At 42.1% G+C, this 17,992-nt stretch overlaps 1 protein-coding gene across 14 annotated transcripts in view; it reads right to left on the reverse strand.

Annotated features, from left to right (window-relative positions):
* The window catches only part of PDE1C (phosphodiesterase 1C), a 253,895-nt gene that overhangs the window by 1,582 nt on the left and 234,321 nt on the right, over positions 1-17,992 (reverse strand). For 6 of the 14 annotated variants that reach the window (XM_085539979.1, XM_085539978.1, XM_085539985.1 and 3 more), the window contains one exon: positions 10,888-13,185. The exons of 7 other annotated variants lie outside the window; for them this stretch is intronic. In XM_085539979.1, the coding sequence (XP_085396105.1) occupies positions 13,172-13,185 (14 nt within the window). In that variant the 3' untranslated portion in view covers positions 10,888-13,171. Of the gene's footprint in view, positions 1-5,317; positions 5,384-10,887; positions 13,186-17,992 lie in introns of those variants that run through there. One more of the 14 variants, XM_085539986.1, reaches the window with a different exon arrangement.

Genomic DNA, 17,992 nt, shown 5'->3' on the forward strand with positions numbered 1-17,992 from the left:
TCAGCATGGGAGAATGTTTACTGGAGTTGTTGTCAGCAGAGATGGCTTGGCTAATAAATACAAAGGATTTAACCAAGACACTGACAGTGCCATTTGTCATACTTGTATGGGAGCTGATAAAGGGAGCCCACACTATTGGATTTCTTTAGGCTTTACTGACTCAAGGTAGATGGTGCTGAGAAGACTCAAGACTCCAGAGCCCATTTCCCTGGTTTATCTCTGACTTTTCATGTGACCTGAGCTATTATATTGACTCTAGTTTCTACATTTTAAAATAGGAATAAAAATGAAAATACTTAACTAATAAGATTTTTGTGAGTCTCAACAGTTTATGGAAGCAAAGAATAGCTATTTGAACAGTGCCAGTGTAGACTACAATACTTACACAAGCAGCAACACATGTATAGAGCTAATTTCAGTGATGTTCAGACACCAACTAAGCATGGAAGCTAAGGGTGTTTTAGTCCCACTTTACCCTGACCAGCATGGTGTACAACTCAGCATAGCTATCTCTTTCCAAGTTTTTATCGAATCCTAGCATGTTGGGTATGATTGATATGGCTTAGGGCTAACTGCAAATTCTGAGTTAAAACGGGGCAGAATTTGAGAACACCTACAAACACGTTTATAGCAGACCAACTAACAGGTGTCAGAGAAAAGAACTTCACCTTGTACCAATGTTTATGTGAAGGAAAAAAAGTTTATTTCCTCATCCATCCTCTCCCTTGCATAACACAAAGGCAGCCAACTACAAAGTACACAGCATTAGACATATTAACGGCTTGATGCACTGCACCAGAAGCCGTTCTTTTATATGAGCAGTGATGGATACTACTACAAGGTGCTGCAGCTAATGCATGGGAGTCTGATTTGGAAGTAGAGGTGATTATAGAGAAGAGCATGTGATCAGATTTGACACAGTTAAAGCCATTCATTCATGAATCAAAAAAAAAACCAAAAAAAACAACAAAACCAAACAGAAAACAACAGGGGTACCCAAATATCCAAATTCTGTCTTCTTAACCGAAGCTAAAATGTGCCACTCACCCAATGGGTAAGACCAATTACTGAGCCCATCAAAACTCTGTTACTTGTAGGAGGAGCCCTTGAACTGACAGTGAAGTCAGTGCAAAAACCTTCAGTTTCACTGAAGAGGAGAAAACAGTTTACTGAAGAGTTTGTCCCATGCTGGTTGAGCATGGTGAGCATTTCACATCTAAGCTTGTACCCAAGGGATGGGATAGCCAGAGTTCACAGGAATTATGTCAGAATTTTAGCTATAATGTTCTTTGTTCCACTGAATCTCATAGGAATTCAGTCTCTACATTGTGCAGATCTGCAATTATTTTGTCCTTATTGCAGTCGGGAGGAAATAATCATGGTTAAAGTGGGCTGCAAAACAGAGTTTCATCACTTTGAGTATTTCAAACTGTTAAAAGTTGTTAGAGCAACACTTTGCTATTACACAGTATTTCCACTCTGACCTGAAAATAAGATAAATGGAAATATTGATATCATTTTCCTTTTCAAGCATTTAAAAGCAGATACAATTGTCTCTACTCATTCATAAGGCATATCCCTTCAAAAAAGCCATTGAAATGCTCATTTATTTAATGTCTTCTCTACAGTCACTGAACAAATAGATTGTTTTTACTCAGAACACCTGCTGGGAAACAGTTTGATTCAGAAAAATATTAAGAACACAATCGGCTGGATAGCCACATCTCCAAATGGGATTTGAACGACCACTGCTGGTACTTAGTACTGGAGGGAAACAAAAAGCAGCAAAGAAGAGAGCAGGGGAGTGGTAGGGAGAAAATCCATAAGGGCTGCTCAGCTCCCACATCTGCCCCCAGGGTTGTGGCAGACCCCTATCATGAGCTCTCCTCAACAGCTCAACCCTTGTGCACGAAGAGAGGCCCAATAGAGACTCATGCATCACTCCTTGACAGCAGCAGCACTGGAGGATGCTCTACAAGACAATGTGTACAGTTGAGAATGAGGATGAAGTCCTGCTGCCTCTCCCAAGTGTCCTTGTGTAGACAGAAATGCTTCTCTCCAGATAGGCAAGCACTAAAAAGCCTAAGGAACAGCATGGACAAGGCAGGGACACGTTTCCTTGCCAGACCACTTGGAGCTGGTGGCCTGCAGGGACATCCTGAAGACAGAACTTCTGCCACCTCCTCTCATGTCTCAGCCCCCTTGGGAGCTATCACAGCTTTTGCCTTCAACTACTTTGCAGGCAGGATAAAAAAAGTTGTAGGAGGAGGAATACAGAGAATACAGGGGTTTTTTGACTCTTTAGGGAGCTTCACGAATTTAGATAAATAATTCACCAGTGAAGGAAGGGCATTAATTAATTGGGCATTTTTAATGGGAGATGATTCAGGAAAATCAAAGAACCTGATATTCCTTGTTGTCCATTCTGCTGTTAAATCTAAGGATTGTGCTCAGGAGGGCTTCCTCTTTCTCCTTTTTACTTTCTTTGTTAACAAAGCAGGTTTTGTATTGTAATTAACAGGAGAATCTGCAGGACAAAGGAATAAGAGAACTGTGACGATATTTCCTTAGAAACACTCAAATGTTCAAGAAATGTTCTAAACTTGGTGATAGTTAGTTTCCTGGGAACGTTAAAAAAATCTGCATGCTGATACAAAATTCACTGTTTTCTCTAATGGAACACCTCACAGAGAGAGTCTAAAGACATCTACTTCTTGTGGAGTCACTATGGAAATTGATGGATGGCGATGTAGTCTAGCTGGACTTCAGTAAAGCCTCTGACACCATCTCCTACAACATGGGGAAGGAACACATGGGGAAGGAACTCTACACCCAGTGACAATGTCAGACTTCTCTTTGAAATGTTCCAGTGAATAAAACTAGCCTTTAACAGGGTCCTAAACTCATATACTCATGCTCCAAAGTTTCTGTAATGTGCTGCATTACAAAGTTTGCTGCAGGCCTATAGCCAAATAAATGAATGAAAAATTCAAATGAAATAGAGAATTCCTACTTCTCAGCTTTCCCACTTGTCCCGTATCAAATATACATATGTCTATATATGCATGTACAGATATATAAAACATACGTATTATATATAAAATTGGCAATTCTGGAGGGGGTGTGAAATCTGTAAGAGCAAGGGAGAAAAAGTTGACCTTCAAATACCGTTCTGCCAGTTGGGATGCTTTGCAGAAGAGTAGAAGTACAGCCTATGGGTCTGGGAGATTTCTGGTAAGATTTCTGGTAAGAAGAGAGAGTAGCCAGAAATTTCTCTGGTTCCAATAACGTTGGTTGCTGGTGGAAGCCTGGCATGCCTCCCATACACAGCTGCTTAACCTCATAAACCTTGCCCAGCTGTGTGACCTCCTGGGCTTGGTAACTGACTGATTAAAAAGTTGGTGATGGGTATGAGCAACCAGCTGGCTGGCAAAAATGGCTCATGTGTCTGCATGGTCTCTTCTTGTCAGCCTCCTGTCCTCAGAAGCACTAAATCCAACAAAACAAAGCTTCTTGTTCTTTCTCAAGACACTGAATGAGATTCAAAGAAAAAACAGTGAGACAGCAACGTTTTCTCAAATAGAAAATTGTATGTGTGTGTACTTAGAACACACTGTTTCTTAACTACACATTAATTAGTTACTGCCTCCAGCTAAAGCAACCCACCTGAAATGTGATCGTACAGGGCATAAACAAACCAGCACCATAATGGCAAAATGCATCACTGGGCTATATAAGTAGAAAATATGGCACTGTTACGTGCTTCTCGTCACCTCTTTTGAGTAGCTGCATAGGAATGGCTGATTTCCTTACTGTGTCAGAGTAAATAATTTGTGCTGTAAGCCACAGTAACAGGGCACATGCAGGAAGGTGTCAGTGTTCAAAACTCAAATAGAGAAAACACCTGGTTAATGTGTGTACGTACACTAAGGTGGGACATCTTTAACAAAGAGAGAATCAAAACAGAGGTCCTAATTTCCCTACGTGCCAGCCTGAAGGCACCTTTTTACATCTTTACAACATGAGATTGTCACAATGAGTGCTGCTAGCAAGGCAGAACAGGCACAAGGTGTCCTTTAGCAAAAATGGATGTTCCTGGGTTGACTGCTCCCCTCCCATAAAGCATCTTCCCTGCTGGTTTCCTAATCTGTCCGGTTAACAGATCCCTTGATCAGACAAGTAGATTGGGGCACACAAGAACCACCGGAGCAAGGTCGCCTAGCAAGTCAGCAGTAACAAAGGGACTGTACCTGGTAGTTTATGGGAAACCCTGCCTTCTGCACTGTATTCTCTACCTTCCTATTCCTTTGGTCTGTAGGATGAGAAGAATTAAACGTAAAAGGGAAACTCAGCATTTGCTGTGTGCAGGTATTCATTAAAGGATTGACTGACTGAAAGTGATACAGCACTGGAAAAATGGATTAAATAATAAAAAAATACAAGAATTTATCCATCTCTCAGAAACAGGCAATACACACAGCTCACACTTATTGCTGCTGCCAGTGGCAAGGTGCTACCAAGGAGAAGAGGGTGCATTTGTGATATTTACTGCCTGCAGAGCATTGCATCAGGAACATCTTGGAGAGCCAGTACAGCACAGCAACACACTCATGCACATTGGTGTCTCTGTATGAAGCCACACCATACCTCACCTGCTGGCACAGCAGCCACTGACAAAAATAGCTTCAGCAGAACTTTTCACAGCACTTTGCCTGAGATTCTTTTTTGGTTGATTTCTTGCTGACTTTCTACAGTTTTACCCTTTTATTTCAGTGATTGTGAATTACGCATACATGAATTCCTTTGTGTAATGGCCATGACAAGACAGATTCTTGACAATTTGTCCAACCTAAGCCATTATTTTATATGACCACTCCATATTCCCCTCCCTTGATTGTGATGCTTTTGTCAGACAAAGCTGAAGGGAATAAGAAAATGGCTATTGTGGTGAAATATCAACAGGAGCATGTGGGAGATGAGAAGGGCACAGAAAAACCCACACTTGGGTAGACAAAACAGCTTCCCTTTTTCCCGTCAGCATCTATGAGCATCCAAGACCCAAGTTAATTTCCTGACTGAATTAAGATGGTTTGTGGAGACTGCACTGTGAGCCACAAAACATAAGATACTTGTTTAAAACCACATGAAATGCAGTGAAGATCTTTAAAAACAACAGTTCATTTGTTGAAGTGAGTGAACAGGTTTAACTTTTTTCATGTCATACACAACAGTCACCAGTTTACACCCATCTCCCCAGCAGCAGGAACCACAAGTGCCTCTGTCTATAGCAGCTTGGAGTGAGGTGGAACTGACTGACCTGGCAGTGTGAGGCGGTTTGCTGAGGAACCAGAGCCCAGTGAGCCCCCTGAAAGTCGTGCTGGACCTTGAAAGAGAAAGAGTGGTTTCAGCAGAGGTGGATGAATGGTAGTCCTGCTAGCCACAGAAATGCCTTTTTTGTAGCACTGCTACCAGTGCCAGCTGTTTGGTGTCCTCTTTCTGCCACTCTGTTCAGTGGTTTAACGCTGGGATAACTTCCCATGAGACGTGGCCAACAGCCTCACTTCTGGAGACCTTTCAATCAAGAGAATTGAACATAAAACACCTTTTCTTCTGTTCATCACTTACCAACTTTGGGTAGCCATCCCGGCAGTTTCACAGCAATACCGACTTTCTAAACCTTTGGCTCCGTGGACCATCACCACATCTCAGAGAGCGTTCTCTTCAGCTGTCTCCAATGCCCTCATAAAACTGGCACAGACCTACGTTATTGTCCAGGGTGGGTCTGAAGACAGTTACACAGCACTTACCTTGCTCTGTGGTGGTTCAGCAAGTGGCTGAGCTCACTTTGGGAAGCACTGGTTGTCAGTGGCTCGGTACATTTCCACCACTAGCTATACACAGCAGGGAAGCGATTCCGGTACTGGATATGCAAGGAGAGTTAAGTCATCCAGATCATTAGATGCCATTTCCAAACTTTTTCTACTCTCATGCTAATGTGACAAGCTGGATTTTTGATTCAAAGATCAGTCAACCACATAAAAAACCCCAATATCTTCCAGAAATATATTCACCTCTACTTGTGGGACTGAATGTATGTCCCATCTTTAAAAGCTGGATTTGGGGAAGGTGAGAAAGCTGAAATGAGAACGTAACCCTGGCTGAATTGCACTATTAGGTCTCAGAATATAAAGTAACCTCTCATTTTGGAACCAGCTCCAACTGTCTCAAAAGTGTAGTGGGACTAAGTGCACGTACCCAGAGCACCTCTGGCTTTAAGAACATGTCATGTGTTTACATGCAGACACTGGCAGCATGAGGGGGAAGGCCAACATCAGGATTGGTGACAGCCAGAGGTCATCGTCACCCAGAGAAAGGGAGAACAGTGAGGCTGATGCACGGTCTCCACACAGGTAGTGATTCACCTCAGGGTCCCTGAATAAGATATGTGCATTCTCTTGGAAATGGTTCTAGAAATGAGGTAATGCCACTGACTCCTGGTCACAGGGGGTCCTAGTGAGTAGTGGATGCTGTCCAAGGCATGATCCTATCATGCTTAAAAACAAGTTAATTGTTACTATTATTCTGCAGGCAGCTGGAGGCTGGGAAAGCAAAAAGAAAGTGCCATGCCTGGACCAGATATAGAAAGCACCAGAACAAAATGAACCCTTCTGCAACTTTAATTCAACTGGAATGGAGACCTCATCATTTTTATTTGGTAATAGGATGAATATACATGGACTCAGTTACAGAAAAACTGGAATGCTGAAAAATGCTCTGTACATTTAAGAGACCACAAGCCTCTTCTTTCAAATATGGAACTAAAAATAAATGTATATTGTTTAAAATTATTCTCAGAACAGTTGAGAATACTTGCATTACATGACATGATTCATTTCAGTTTTGCATTTATTTTTTTTTTTCCCCATGAGTCTTATCAAACCAAATAGGTTTTTTTTTTTCATCACCCTACCCACCCAGTCCCAGTCCCAAGTGTGTTGAGTTTTACTTTCGGCATGGATTTTAATTTGTTTTCCACACCCCAGTGCAAAATAGCATAACAACCTGCCTCTCTTCCTTGGAAAAGATTAGAGAACAGGTGTCTATTGGTTATTATAGTTTAGTTCAAAAAGGACATCTCCGTTATCAGTTCTGCTAATATAAACATACTCTAAACTTTATGTTCAAGCTTCATACATAGAATTCCCTGCAGAATGCCAGCTGAGCTAAAGCTGTTTTGCAAGACCAAGATCCTTGAATTTGATTAACCTTCCCTTAGCCCTCCTGCCAATAAATAAGTTTGATTTTTCTTAACTCCATTTAGGACCTGTCACTGGAGTGTTAACCACAGAGCAGGGAAATCTGCATGGTAGAAAAGCCCTCATGTTCACCCCTCCTCCCTGCTGAAGACAGTCGCTGAAGATGCCTTTGATGGAGGTGCTTGCCCATTCATTTGCTCACAAAAAGGTAGCGTCATAGTAACAATGAGAGCTGTAGTGTCTTTTTTAAACAGGTGCTGTTGGAAGCAGCTCCTACCACAGCACAGGAAGAAAGCACTACCCTGATGCAGGACTGCCCTGCATTCAACGAGTTCTTAGAGCTCTTGATTATTTAGTCTTGGGCCCCAGATGCTGCAGAGGGACCAGCAGGACTTTGCATGCAACTTCCTTTGATTTCAGTGCAACTAAAAGAGTGATCAGGCCTAGGTGCTATTTTGCTCAAAGCTGATGTTGCAAACGCAATGGCTTTTGTCAATCAGGGAAGGGGAAAGAGAAAAGGGAAGGAAAATATTCTTGTGAGAATCTGGGCCTGTAGACAACCAGAAGTTCTGGTAAAACTCCAACCAGAACCCTACAATAAAAATAGCTGATATTTTAAAAAATTGCATATAAAATTGTATAAAAATATCATCCAAGCGAGAGGAAAAGGAAAAGGCTCACTCTGTCATTCTACTGCTAGGCTTTATCCTTAGAAAACCTCAATGATCATAAGTAGTTTTATCTGATAGATGCACTCCTATGACCACCAGCAGAGACAATGGGATATGTACATTCCTCCTACCACTGGACAGCTTTAAACCTGGGTTGCAATGAGTACGCAGCAGTGACACATTCGTATTAGGAAGAAAACAGAAGAGGACAGAATGCCTGGAGTGTGCTGTGAGGTTTGTGAGTGCTGTCATGCACTTAAGCATTAGGGTCAACCCGCTAAAACTGAGCTCTGGGCTGGAAAGCCATGACAGCTGCAAGTCCTGAGCCAGCTGCTCTGGGAGCAGCTCCATTTGCTTCTACGCCATGCTCAAGTTGCCAAAGAGAGAGCTGCTGCTGTGAAGGAGGCACAGTGGGCTGATAATGTGTGCTGCAGTGCTGCCTGGGCACAGGTGAGAACTCTCCATGCTTGCTCTGGGTGAGAAACAGACACTGTGACAAAGAGAGGGCAGGCTCAGCAAATGAACATGCAAGGCCTGTGCTCTTTTCTAACAGAAAACGGTTGCATCAGCAGTGGTTCTACTTTCATGACAGGAAGCAGACATAGAGAGGGCTGGCTGAAATTGCAAAACCCCTGGGCCTATGGAAGCAAAGCAAGCACTGCATTAGGATGTACACCTGTGATCAAACCAAGATCGGGACAAACCTGCTGATGCCACAGGGCAGAGCTCTGCACCTGCTTTGGAGGGAGCAGAGTTTGCACCCTGAAACATATAACCATTTTCCCCTCCCTTCTACCCACAAGATAAGATCCAGATGGCAGTTTGCACAGCCTGTGTTGTCAGGGCTCAGTCTTGCCATCAGCAAGGGAGGTCCCATTTCAGAATGCTTACACTCCAACATCACCTCTGAGATAGAGCAGAACTGGTCCAGCACTGGCGATGGCTCTGTTGTTTTTAATTATCGGGTGGGGTGGTCGGTCAAACGAGTGACAGAGAAGCACTTGACTATGCTGTCATTTGCTGAGCATCGCTGGCAAACATCCAGTATGTATCATCAGAGGAGGATGAGCTTCACTAATATGAAATAAACAGGGAGAAGAAAGGAGCCAATACAGAATATTTCGGACCATCTCATCAATTTCTGAAGATGGGCTACTTAACTGCAGATGAGGCTCCAAAAGTATTGTCCATGTCAGTTTCCATCATTCTGCTGCTAAACATTCTACTGCATCAATACACAGGGAGTATATATAACAGCCAAAGCTACACTAAAAGCTGCACTTTCAGATAAGCATCAGTCTGCTTAGATTGACTACTGTGAAAGACATTTTAAATCTAGAACATCAACATTTCCTCTTTTCATCTGCCACCTATTTTGCCACCGACTACCAAAACAAAACAAAAACTAATGTTGATTTGCATCATCCTTATAAGGAATCACAAAAATCTGACCGCATAACTTGGAAAAGATAGGTTGTGCTGTTCGTAAGGAAAGCTAGAGAGCACCTCACAGGCTTAGTCATCAAGAAAGGTAAACAAACCCTTTCTTTCATGTGTGAACGCTTTTTGCATGCTGTCACACAGATGAATAATTCTAATCATCAAATAAGCGCAGCTCAGAGAGCTGCCACCCTTCATGCCACTTAAATAATGGACAGGATAATAACAAAGATCTTTTTTTTTTTTTTAATTATAGAGCATCCAGGAGTTTAAGCACTACATCAGCAGGAGCCAAAGGTCTTCTAATTCCCTGAATGCCAGGTCCAGATACAGTAGAGAATACTGACAGGTCTACCTGCAACCGTGTCTTAAGAGGGGAAGTGTCTGGATTCACCCTCTGGCATCACACCATGGTTTCTAGGATGTAAGGGATGCCTGGTGCTCCCCCAGCAGTCAGAGCTCTCTGACACCAGGAGATCCCTTTGTATCTGCCTGAGGGGCCTCCCAAAGAACTCCTTAGGATTTCATCCTGCAGCCAACAGCATGGACCCTTCATTTGCAGTATTTCTGTCTTGTTCCTTACTTATGCACTCTGGGGCTGGAAAAGGAAGGCACCTAAAAACAGTTTCCTATACATCCAGGCAAGAATTAGGTAAGGATGCAACAACAGAAATACCTTCTTGTGAATCAAAGACGATGCCATTAGCTGATAAAGACCTAATCCTTTTCCTCTTTTCTTTTTTCTTTCATGGAATAAAGTCAGAGAAAGAAATTCTGCATGGGTTTTTTGGTTGGTTGGCTTTGGGGTTTGGCTTTTTTTGAAAGCTTATTATTTTTTTTACACAATTGCATGGTGGCTGATCTCTGGTTGAACTGAGAGGTGTCTAAACATACCACTCCTTGGCTCACAATGCACTGGCACAGGGCTGCAGAGTGTTCCAGGGAGGCAGGGAGTCTGGTGCAGTCATGTAGGTGTGATCTGGGACGGGTGTCCATGACACATCCTTTCATCTAGCCTAGTTCCTTTGTAGGATCTCATTTCCCAGATTTAACTTTCACTTCATATGTTTCCAGACTAATAGGAAAGACTTCATTGGGAATTTTTTAATTTTTTTTTGTCAGTGACAGTGAAAAAAATTCCAAGTACTACTAATCCATGGTACCCAGTTCAGATGACTTTAAAAGGGCAGGAAAATATTAGAGCTAACTGTCTGCCTGTGTATTGCAACGAAATTTCTGCACACCCGTGTGCTGAAATCAGTAATTCTCTGACTACAGCATCTGTTCTAGAGCAGTACCCTGTTCTGATCTGCAGTCCCAAAAGACAGCAAACCCACTGCTTCTTTTGTAGCTCCTGCCAGTGGCCAACAATCCTGGCAACACAGGAAAAACCTTTTCTAGCTTGATCTCTCACCTTTGTGCAAGGGCATGAGAAACAAGAACTGATGGCTGTGAATTAAGCCATCTTGCTTTGCTGCCTGAATGAAGTCAGTCCCAGAAAGAAAGAAAGCAGAAGCAGATGAAGAAAAATATTTACTTTTTATTATTATTATTATCCTACTGGGTATGATGTAGGTATCTTTAGTCACTGTACGGTTCGGTAAAGATAACTTCAAAAGTATTGACTAAACCATCCTGCATCTCTGACCAAGCTCTTGGGCAGGATATGTTCTCCTTGACTCCAGGAAGTCTGACTCAGCAGGGACTGAGTCATTACTGCGGTGTTTCATTTGCAGTATTGATACTTCATTGGTGATCTCCCTCCAAAAAGGGAGCCTACCGCTCTGAAATGGGGCTGAATGCTGATGGTGGAGGAAAGGGGAGGTGGAAAAGTGCTATGAGGTGACAGCCTTTCCCTATTACATGGCACGGAGTGTGTCTGGTGCCACCTCCTTTTTTCAGTGCTCCTTTTTTCACCGAACCTACCCCAGGATACACACAGAACTACTGCTGAAGCAGGAGCTCACTGCTGTGAACACTGTGTGCCCTTATATTTAAATGAGCTGGTACACTGATGCCAACGGTGAGATCTAGGAACTGCAAGAGTTACTTTTTCACATCTTACTTCTGAAAACGTGATTAAAGGTGCAACCTTTCCATGGCATGAACCTAATCTAAGTCTCCGGCTTTGACCAATCTGGTGTCCAAAACAAAAGGAACTCAAAATGTCTCTAGTCTCAATAACTAAAATCTCAAATACAAACACTCCTGAGTGAGAAGGTACTCAAGTTTAAGTGCAGATTGAGGCTGAGCTAACTGCTATGATGTTTGCTAGTTTTACATGAAGCTCGGCCCTGTACGTATACAGCTGAAGCAGGAACAGAGCTTCAATAGAGGCTGGTGGTAAAGTCCTGTGCTTCTGAATATGAAAAGGAAACGCCAAATAACTGCCTTCCTAAGCCAGTGTTTACATGTTCTCTACGCAGCAAAAAGCAATGACTGCCATCCGATTCCTTGTGAGATACATTTACGACTAACACAGCACAACCTTATCCTGAATAAAAAGAAGTTAGGCAAAAACAACTTTATGTGTAAAAACATGTGCCTTGATTTCCACAAAGACAGGTAAAATTGCTCACAGTTAAATAGATCCTTACTAAGATTCCAAGGCAGAAAAGCACTTACAAACATTTGCTGTTTCTCATAAAAATAGACCCTCCTGAATCAAAGCCTGAGTGAGGAGGTTTTTCAGCATTTCTTCCCTGAAGTAGGCCAAAATGATGGCTACTGTCCCTGTGTCTGACTCTACTGGATGAGACAGATTTATCCACCGACTCCAGGAGCGTATTTAGGACATTTTGGTTTTGTCTGTCTGTACTTCTCCAGCCTTGCTTTTCCTTCTTTGGCCTGTCCATTCAGTCAGTGATGAAAGAAGTATCACACTGAGATGAAAGTAAGAATTGATCCGCGTGATTCCCTGATGCTCTTCTTCTTTTAGACCTCCAGGACAGGCAAAGCAATTACTGGTAGTCAATGAATAGATGCGGGAAACAGCTCATTATCTGTAATCCCAAATTAAGTCAGGCACCTCAAGCAGTACATTAGTACATACTCTCAGAGGCTGACAAAATGTGCCCCAAAGGAATATCGCTTTCACTGACTCTTTCTAACTGCAAATATACTATAAAATCAAGGGTTGAGTGAGTCCGCCTACTCCTGTTCTGAAACAAAAACATTTTGCTCTTGTTGCCCTGTTTGTGATAAGCTCCAAATCCTAACAAATGGCAATTTGACTACAAATTCAACACCCTTACGCATACAATCTTCTACAGCAAGGGTAAAATGGACGTCAGGTTGTGTCTACCAACAATTGGAAAAATCTCTTGGGGAAAAAGAAAAAGAATAAAAGGGAAGTATTATCCAGTGAAGTATTACAACGTTTTCATTTTTTAAAGTTCTTTTGCATCATCTTAACATTGTGATTTCACAAGCTGAGGCATAATAGCAAAGGGCAGTACCAGCTTTTGAAGATGACTCGTCTGTGCGCTCCACCTGTCCATAAAATTGAACCAAATGCATCAGAAAATCACCAGATTTTTCTAAATCAAAATTACTTCCCAAAACAACAATAAATGCACACATACACGAACAAACAAAACTAAATCGCACCCAGAAAAACAGTGCCCCCACCCTAGAACCCAGAGTCATTAGCTGTGAAATAGCCAGTGGGAGGAGGAGTGTTTTGGAAGTTGTTTAACGCCTTCCCCAGCAACCGGTCTTTGTGGAAGGAGGAGGAGAACAGGAATGAAGAAGCTTGGCAAAAATGACGAAAGAAATTTGCAGTCTCTTTTTTAAAAAGTGTTTTTACTCTTCTGGATCTGGAAAAAAAAGAAAAAAGAGAAAGAAAAAAGTGTCAAATGCTGCTTTTCTCTCCTACGTCCAAGGAGCCGATAATCTGGGAAAGAAAATAAAGGGTAACAGTTTAGACAGCCTCATTCACTCAAAGCAGTGTAGTTTTGCTTAACTGTTGAGAAGGCCAAACCGTCAGGTGCAAGGAAGCTTCACTTCTTATTGACTTGACTGGAGATTCCATTTGTCTTGCACAAAGCAAAAAATCCATTGCTCTCTGGCTAATCCAGCAGAAATTAAACCTTTGGAACTACTGGAATCAAGTTACAGAATTTAGCCTTCTTTGCCTTAGTGCTCTCTGATCACCTTCGCTCACTACTTTTTGGTCATAAAAGAAACAACAACATACATGTGACAAAAAGAATATGCTCCAAACACAAAGGTGCACTACCTCTTAAATAGCCCCTTTCTCTCAAATGGTTCGCAACGAAAAGCAGAGCCTCACAGATGGACAAGTATGTGAGAACTAACAGGATGTTCACATTACAGTCTGCTCGACTCGTCTGCAACTGAAAGCTAACTCAATACAGTAAATGTAAAACCATATCACTGGTCAGATTATGATGGCCTGTGAATTTGTTTGTCGTTTGCTGATCTCCAGAAGCCATTTGCCCATGGTAACAAGCAACAACATTGGTGTTTTTATACTACCTGTGGATGTAGCTTAGGAAATAACAAAGAACAAGAAAATTACAATACCTATTGGTGGAGCAAAGCCATATCCCTGTTGACAGTGGCCAGCCCAAATACAGTCAACAGGTTCATGAATGTGAAGTCCAGGGACCAGGCCAAAAGCAGTAACAAGGAATGTTGTCAAAGCAGCAAAGAACTACTGCAGTTAGTGGGGGGACCTCTTTCAGGATGGTTCCCTGTAAATTGCTACAACAGCTTGTGAGCCTAAAGACTGTTTAAAAGAATTAGGTTGACAGCTTTAGGTTGAATTTATATAGTCTGTGTTGTCGCACTCCCAGCTCTACAGAGAGAACATGACCATCAGTGGGCACTATCAACAGCCATAACAATAGCACTGTGCTTTCTTGATGTTTCCTATCTAAAATATGTGGCCTGATTTACTGTCATTAACAGGCTCACAACAATCCTGTGAGATGGTTAGGCATATATTAAAGATACTGACCTGAAAGAAAAGTAAGTGAAAGCTCTGGCTGTTATTTCTCAATCTCTTAAATGATTTGCTGAATCACAGCAGGCATTTGAAACAGAGCTCAAAGTACCACTTAACTCTCCCTTTCATTCCTATGCCATCCATACTCTCAAGACTTTTAACCTCTCCCATCCCCTTTAATGACACAGGGAAAAAATGTGATGTTTTTGTGCAGACCACAAGTTCCCTGTAGAGAACTGAGTCATATATTGCTTGCTTGCTCCTATTAGTCACATCATCAGCTTAAGTCAGAACATTCCAGTACGGCACTTGCGTTGAATTGTTTTTCTACTTGGTGGAGCAAATGCGTTGCCTTCTTAGCTGAGTTTCCCTTTGGATACAATAGAGCTTCCCTAAGACTACCTTAACCTCAGATATGATTCAACCTCTTTTCCAATTCAGCACAATAAATCCAGCGCAAATATTAGGACATGTTAACAGAGGTAATTGAAAAGAATTAATATGCAGCGCTCTGCACACAGGAAGACTTGTAGTTCGCTTGGCATGTATTAAAATTCTTTGTCTGAAATAGCCTCATTTGCATGCACGTCTCTGCCCCTCAGCTTCATTGTCAAATTTATTTTGTGTGTCAGGCTCCCCTTAACTACAAACAGAAATGCCAGTGACTTCTAATGCTCTTCATGAGATATCAGCACCCACCGTAAGACTATGAAGTCCATCTCTGCTATCAGCTTGCAACTAATACCAGGGAATTTTTAATATGCTCAGTGGAACACAAATGCATATATTTACTACATTACTATGTATGTAAATATGTGAAGTGAAAATATACTGCGGTATATTGTCTTTTCCTGTGCACAGAATTGCTCAGCATACAACTGTATGCATATAGCAAGGAATCTGGATGTCAGTTTTGCACAATCAGTGATTCATCTCACACACTGACCTCTCCTCCTTTTTTGATAAAACAAATGTTTTGGAGTCCAAGACCTTACAAGAACTACCCGTTGTTGGCACTTATTATGCTTGTCTAACGCAAGCTTTCACAATCTGCTACCCAGCTGGGGAACAGGAACAGAACCTTGGAGGCATTTCAGTGGAGGTGCAAGTTTAGAATGACTCAATAACTACACTTGCTCTGCAATGAGTCAGGCTCCTTGCTGAGCCTACCTCACAGGCATTGTTCTTCTTGGATCAGCTGGAGTTCAGGGGCCAGCCTCTCTCCACACAGCTTCTGAAGGGCACTGCTCAGCCTCTCCAGTCAGGCACCTGCCCTCTCCCTGCATCACAGAGTCACGGAATTGCCTGCACTGAAAGGCACCTTACAGACCACGTGGTTCCAATTCCCATCACTTCCTCCCAAGTCGCCAAAACCAAAGCACTGTCCAGCACAGCTAGTGACAATCCCACATTCTCTCTCCACTGTAGGGCTGTGCTGCGAGAGCAAGGTCGAAATGTATGTGTTTCAATTGCATTTAAAAGCAAATGCTCCTATCTTCTCTGCTAAAAGCTGAACATGGAATAAGGCTTTAGGTTTTCTACACAGACTGCCTAGCTTGCCTGGGAGAGCAACAAGACCATTACCAACATCAACAGCAATTTTGTGAGGTTATTCACAGTCCCCATTTCCTCTTCTCAAGGATATGTTTCTTCAGCATTACAAGCTATATTCATTGTGCCCCAGTGGTGCAGTGGTAGGAATGCTGCCTTGCAACACCGGGCCTGGGTTCGAATCCCCCTGTGGCGCAAGTGGTAGAAGTGCCGCTCTGCAGCACAGAGGCTCGGATCCCGGGGGTTGGACTCGATGATCTCTAAGGTCCCTTCCAACCTGCATGAGACTACTATCTATTATTATTATTATCATTAATAAAAGACTCACAATGATAACATAGTCATCCAGGAGTGCACACTCACTTGTTGGTGTTTTCTTTTTTCTAAACAGATGAAGGCAACCTTGCAGTTTATTTGTGAAAAAGAAGCATGCAGCATGTGAAAATCTCAACTTCTAAACATGCTGCATGAGCACTTCTGTAGGACAACAGAAGCCCACCATGCTGTCAAATAATATTGCCCTTGAGGTACTGCTGTCCCAGGGCATTTCTGAGTTTGTGTTTTAATACTCATCAAAAGCCTCAGTTAACTGAGCTGCTTAACTTACCTTTACTAAACTACCTATGTGACTGACGTTTCATGCTATTACGACATGAAATCATAAAAAGATAGCAACCAAAACATTATGTTATCATAAGACTATTCCAAAGTTTGTTCTTCTCCCTTGTGCTGCTCAGTCCAAGCACTGGGTGAAATGACAACAGAAATGACAAATGGTTTTATGCCAACCAATGTCATAAAACAATTACCGCAAAACAAGGAGGAAAAACAGTCTGAGTACATGTGACTGAGAAAATCCATAATCCAAAAGGTGGTTATATCCTTAATACTGCATAGAAAGAATGGACAGCTGACAGGACAGATCACTAAGCGATTTCCATGGGATCCTGCCTGTTTAATTCCTTCTGTTGACTTATTCAGCAACCTGCCAGGATGGATCCCTTAATTTTATAAGCTTATCCCAACAAGAATGGCTATTTCTTGATTCCCCTGCATGCTAACAAACACGTGCTCAGTGGTACATGTTTCTGTCTGAAAAGTACTGTAAAACCAATACTGAAGCAAAATAAAGGGATAGTATCCAAAATCTCTATTATCTTGCTTCTTTGGATTCAGAGAACGAGGCCTACGAAACAAAGTTCATACGATCAGTGAAATGAAGAAGAGATACATGTTAGAAGTTAATTCATCTGCATTGTCTGCCTTTTTAATAGACAGAAAATAATTAATTTTCCAAAGGAAGCAGCCATGTTTCTCTGTGGTGCATGAGTCCTGTTTAAAGCAAGGGAAAGAAATATAAATACTTTTGGAAGGAAACTTTGAATATTTATTCTGTAACTGAATTTAAGTACCATCACTGTAATTTAGCAGACATCCCAAGTGCTTAGCATTCTTTTTGCTAGGGGGAAAATGATATTAGTGTAGAAGGTATTCTTATTTTTGAGTTTTGGCACATAGTTATCTCTAAATCATTCATGACTTAAAACAATTTCTAGTCGTGTTCACACGGATCTTGTGCTTCATGTTTGTTTGACAGCTTGAATTATACTTGACCTGAAGTCACTGTGGTGCTGGAAGAAAGAGATTCATTTTGCTTTGATGTATGTTGTATGACTACTGGCACACTATAGAGATACTCAACTGCAGTGAAAAAAAAAAACAAAAAACAGTGGCCGCATCTGCAAAAGTTTGGTTGCACCAAATACATTTGAATTTCCAGAGTAAAGCATGTAAGAAAGAAATCAGTCATTCATCATCCGCGGGTGCTGAGAGAGTTGGCGAAGGTCATTGATGAGCTGCTCTCTGTAATTTTTCAGAGGTCTTGGAGAACTGGGGAGGTGCCTGAAGACTGGAGGACAGCCAATGTCACTCCAGTCTTCAAAAAGGGCAAGAAGGAAGACACGGGTAACTATAGGCCAGTCAGCCTCACCTCTGTCCCGGGGAAGGTGATGGAACAGCTTGTGCTGGATGCCATCTCCAGACAACTGGGAGAAAAGGAGGTTATCAGGAGTACTCAGCATGGGTTCACCAAGGGGAGGTCG

Source organism: Coturnix japonica, chromosome 2, assembly GCF_054131305.1.
Source record: "Coturnix japonica strain WE chromosome 2, WE-NBRP24, whole genome shotgun sequence".
In the NCBI taxonomy this organism is placed as follows: domain Eukaryota; kingdom Metazoa; phylum Chordata; class Aves; order Galliformes; family Phasianidae; genus Coturnix; species Coturnix japonica.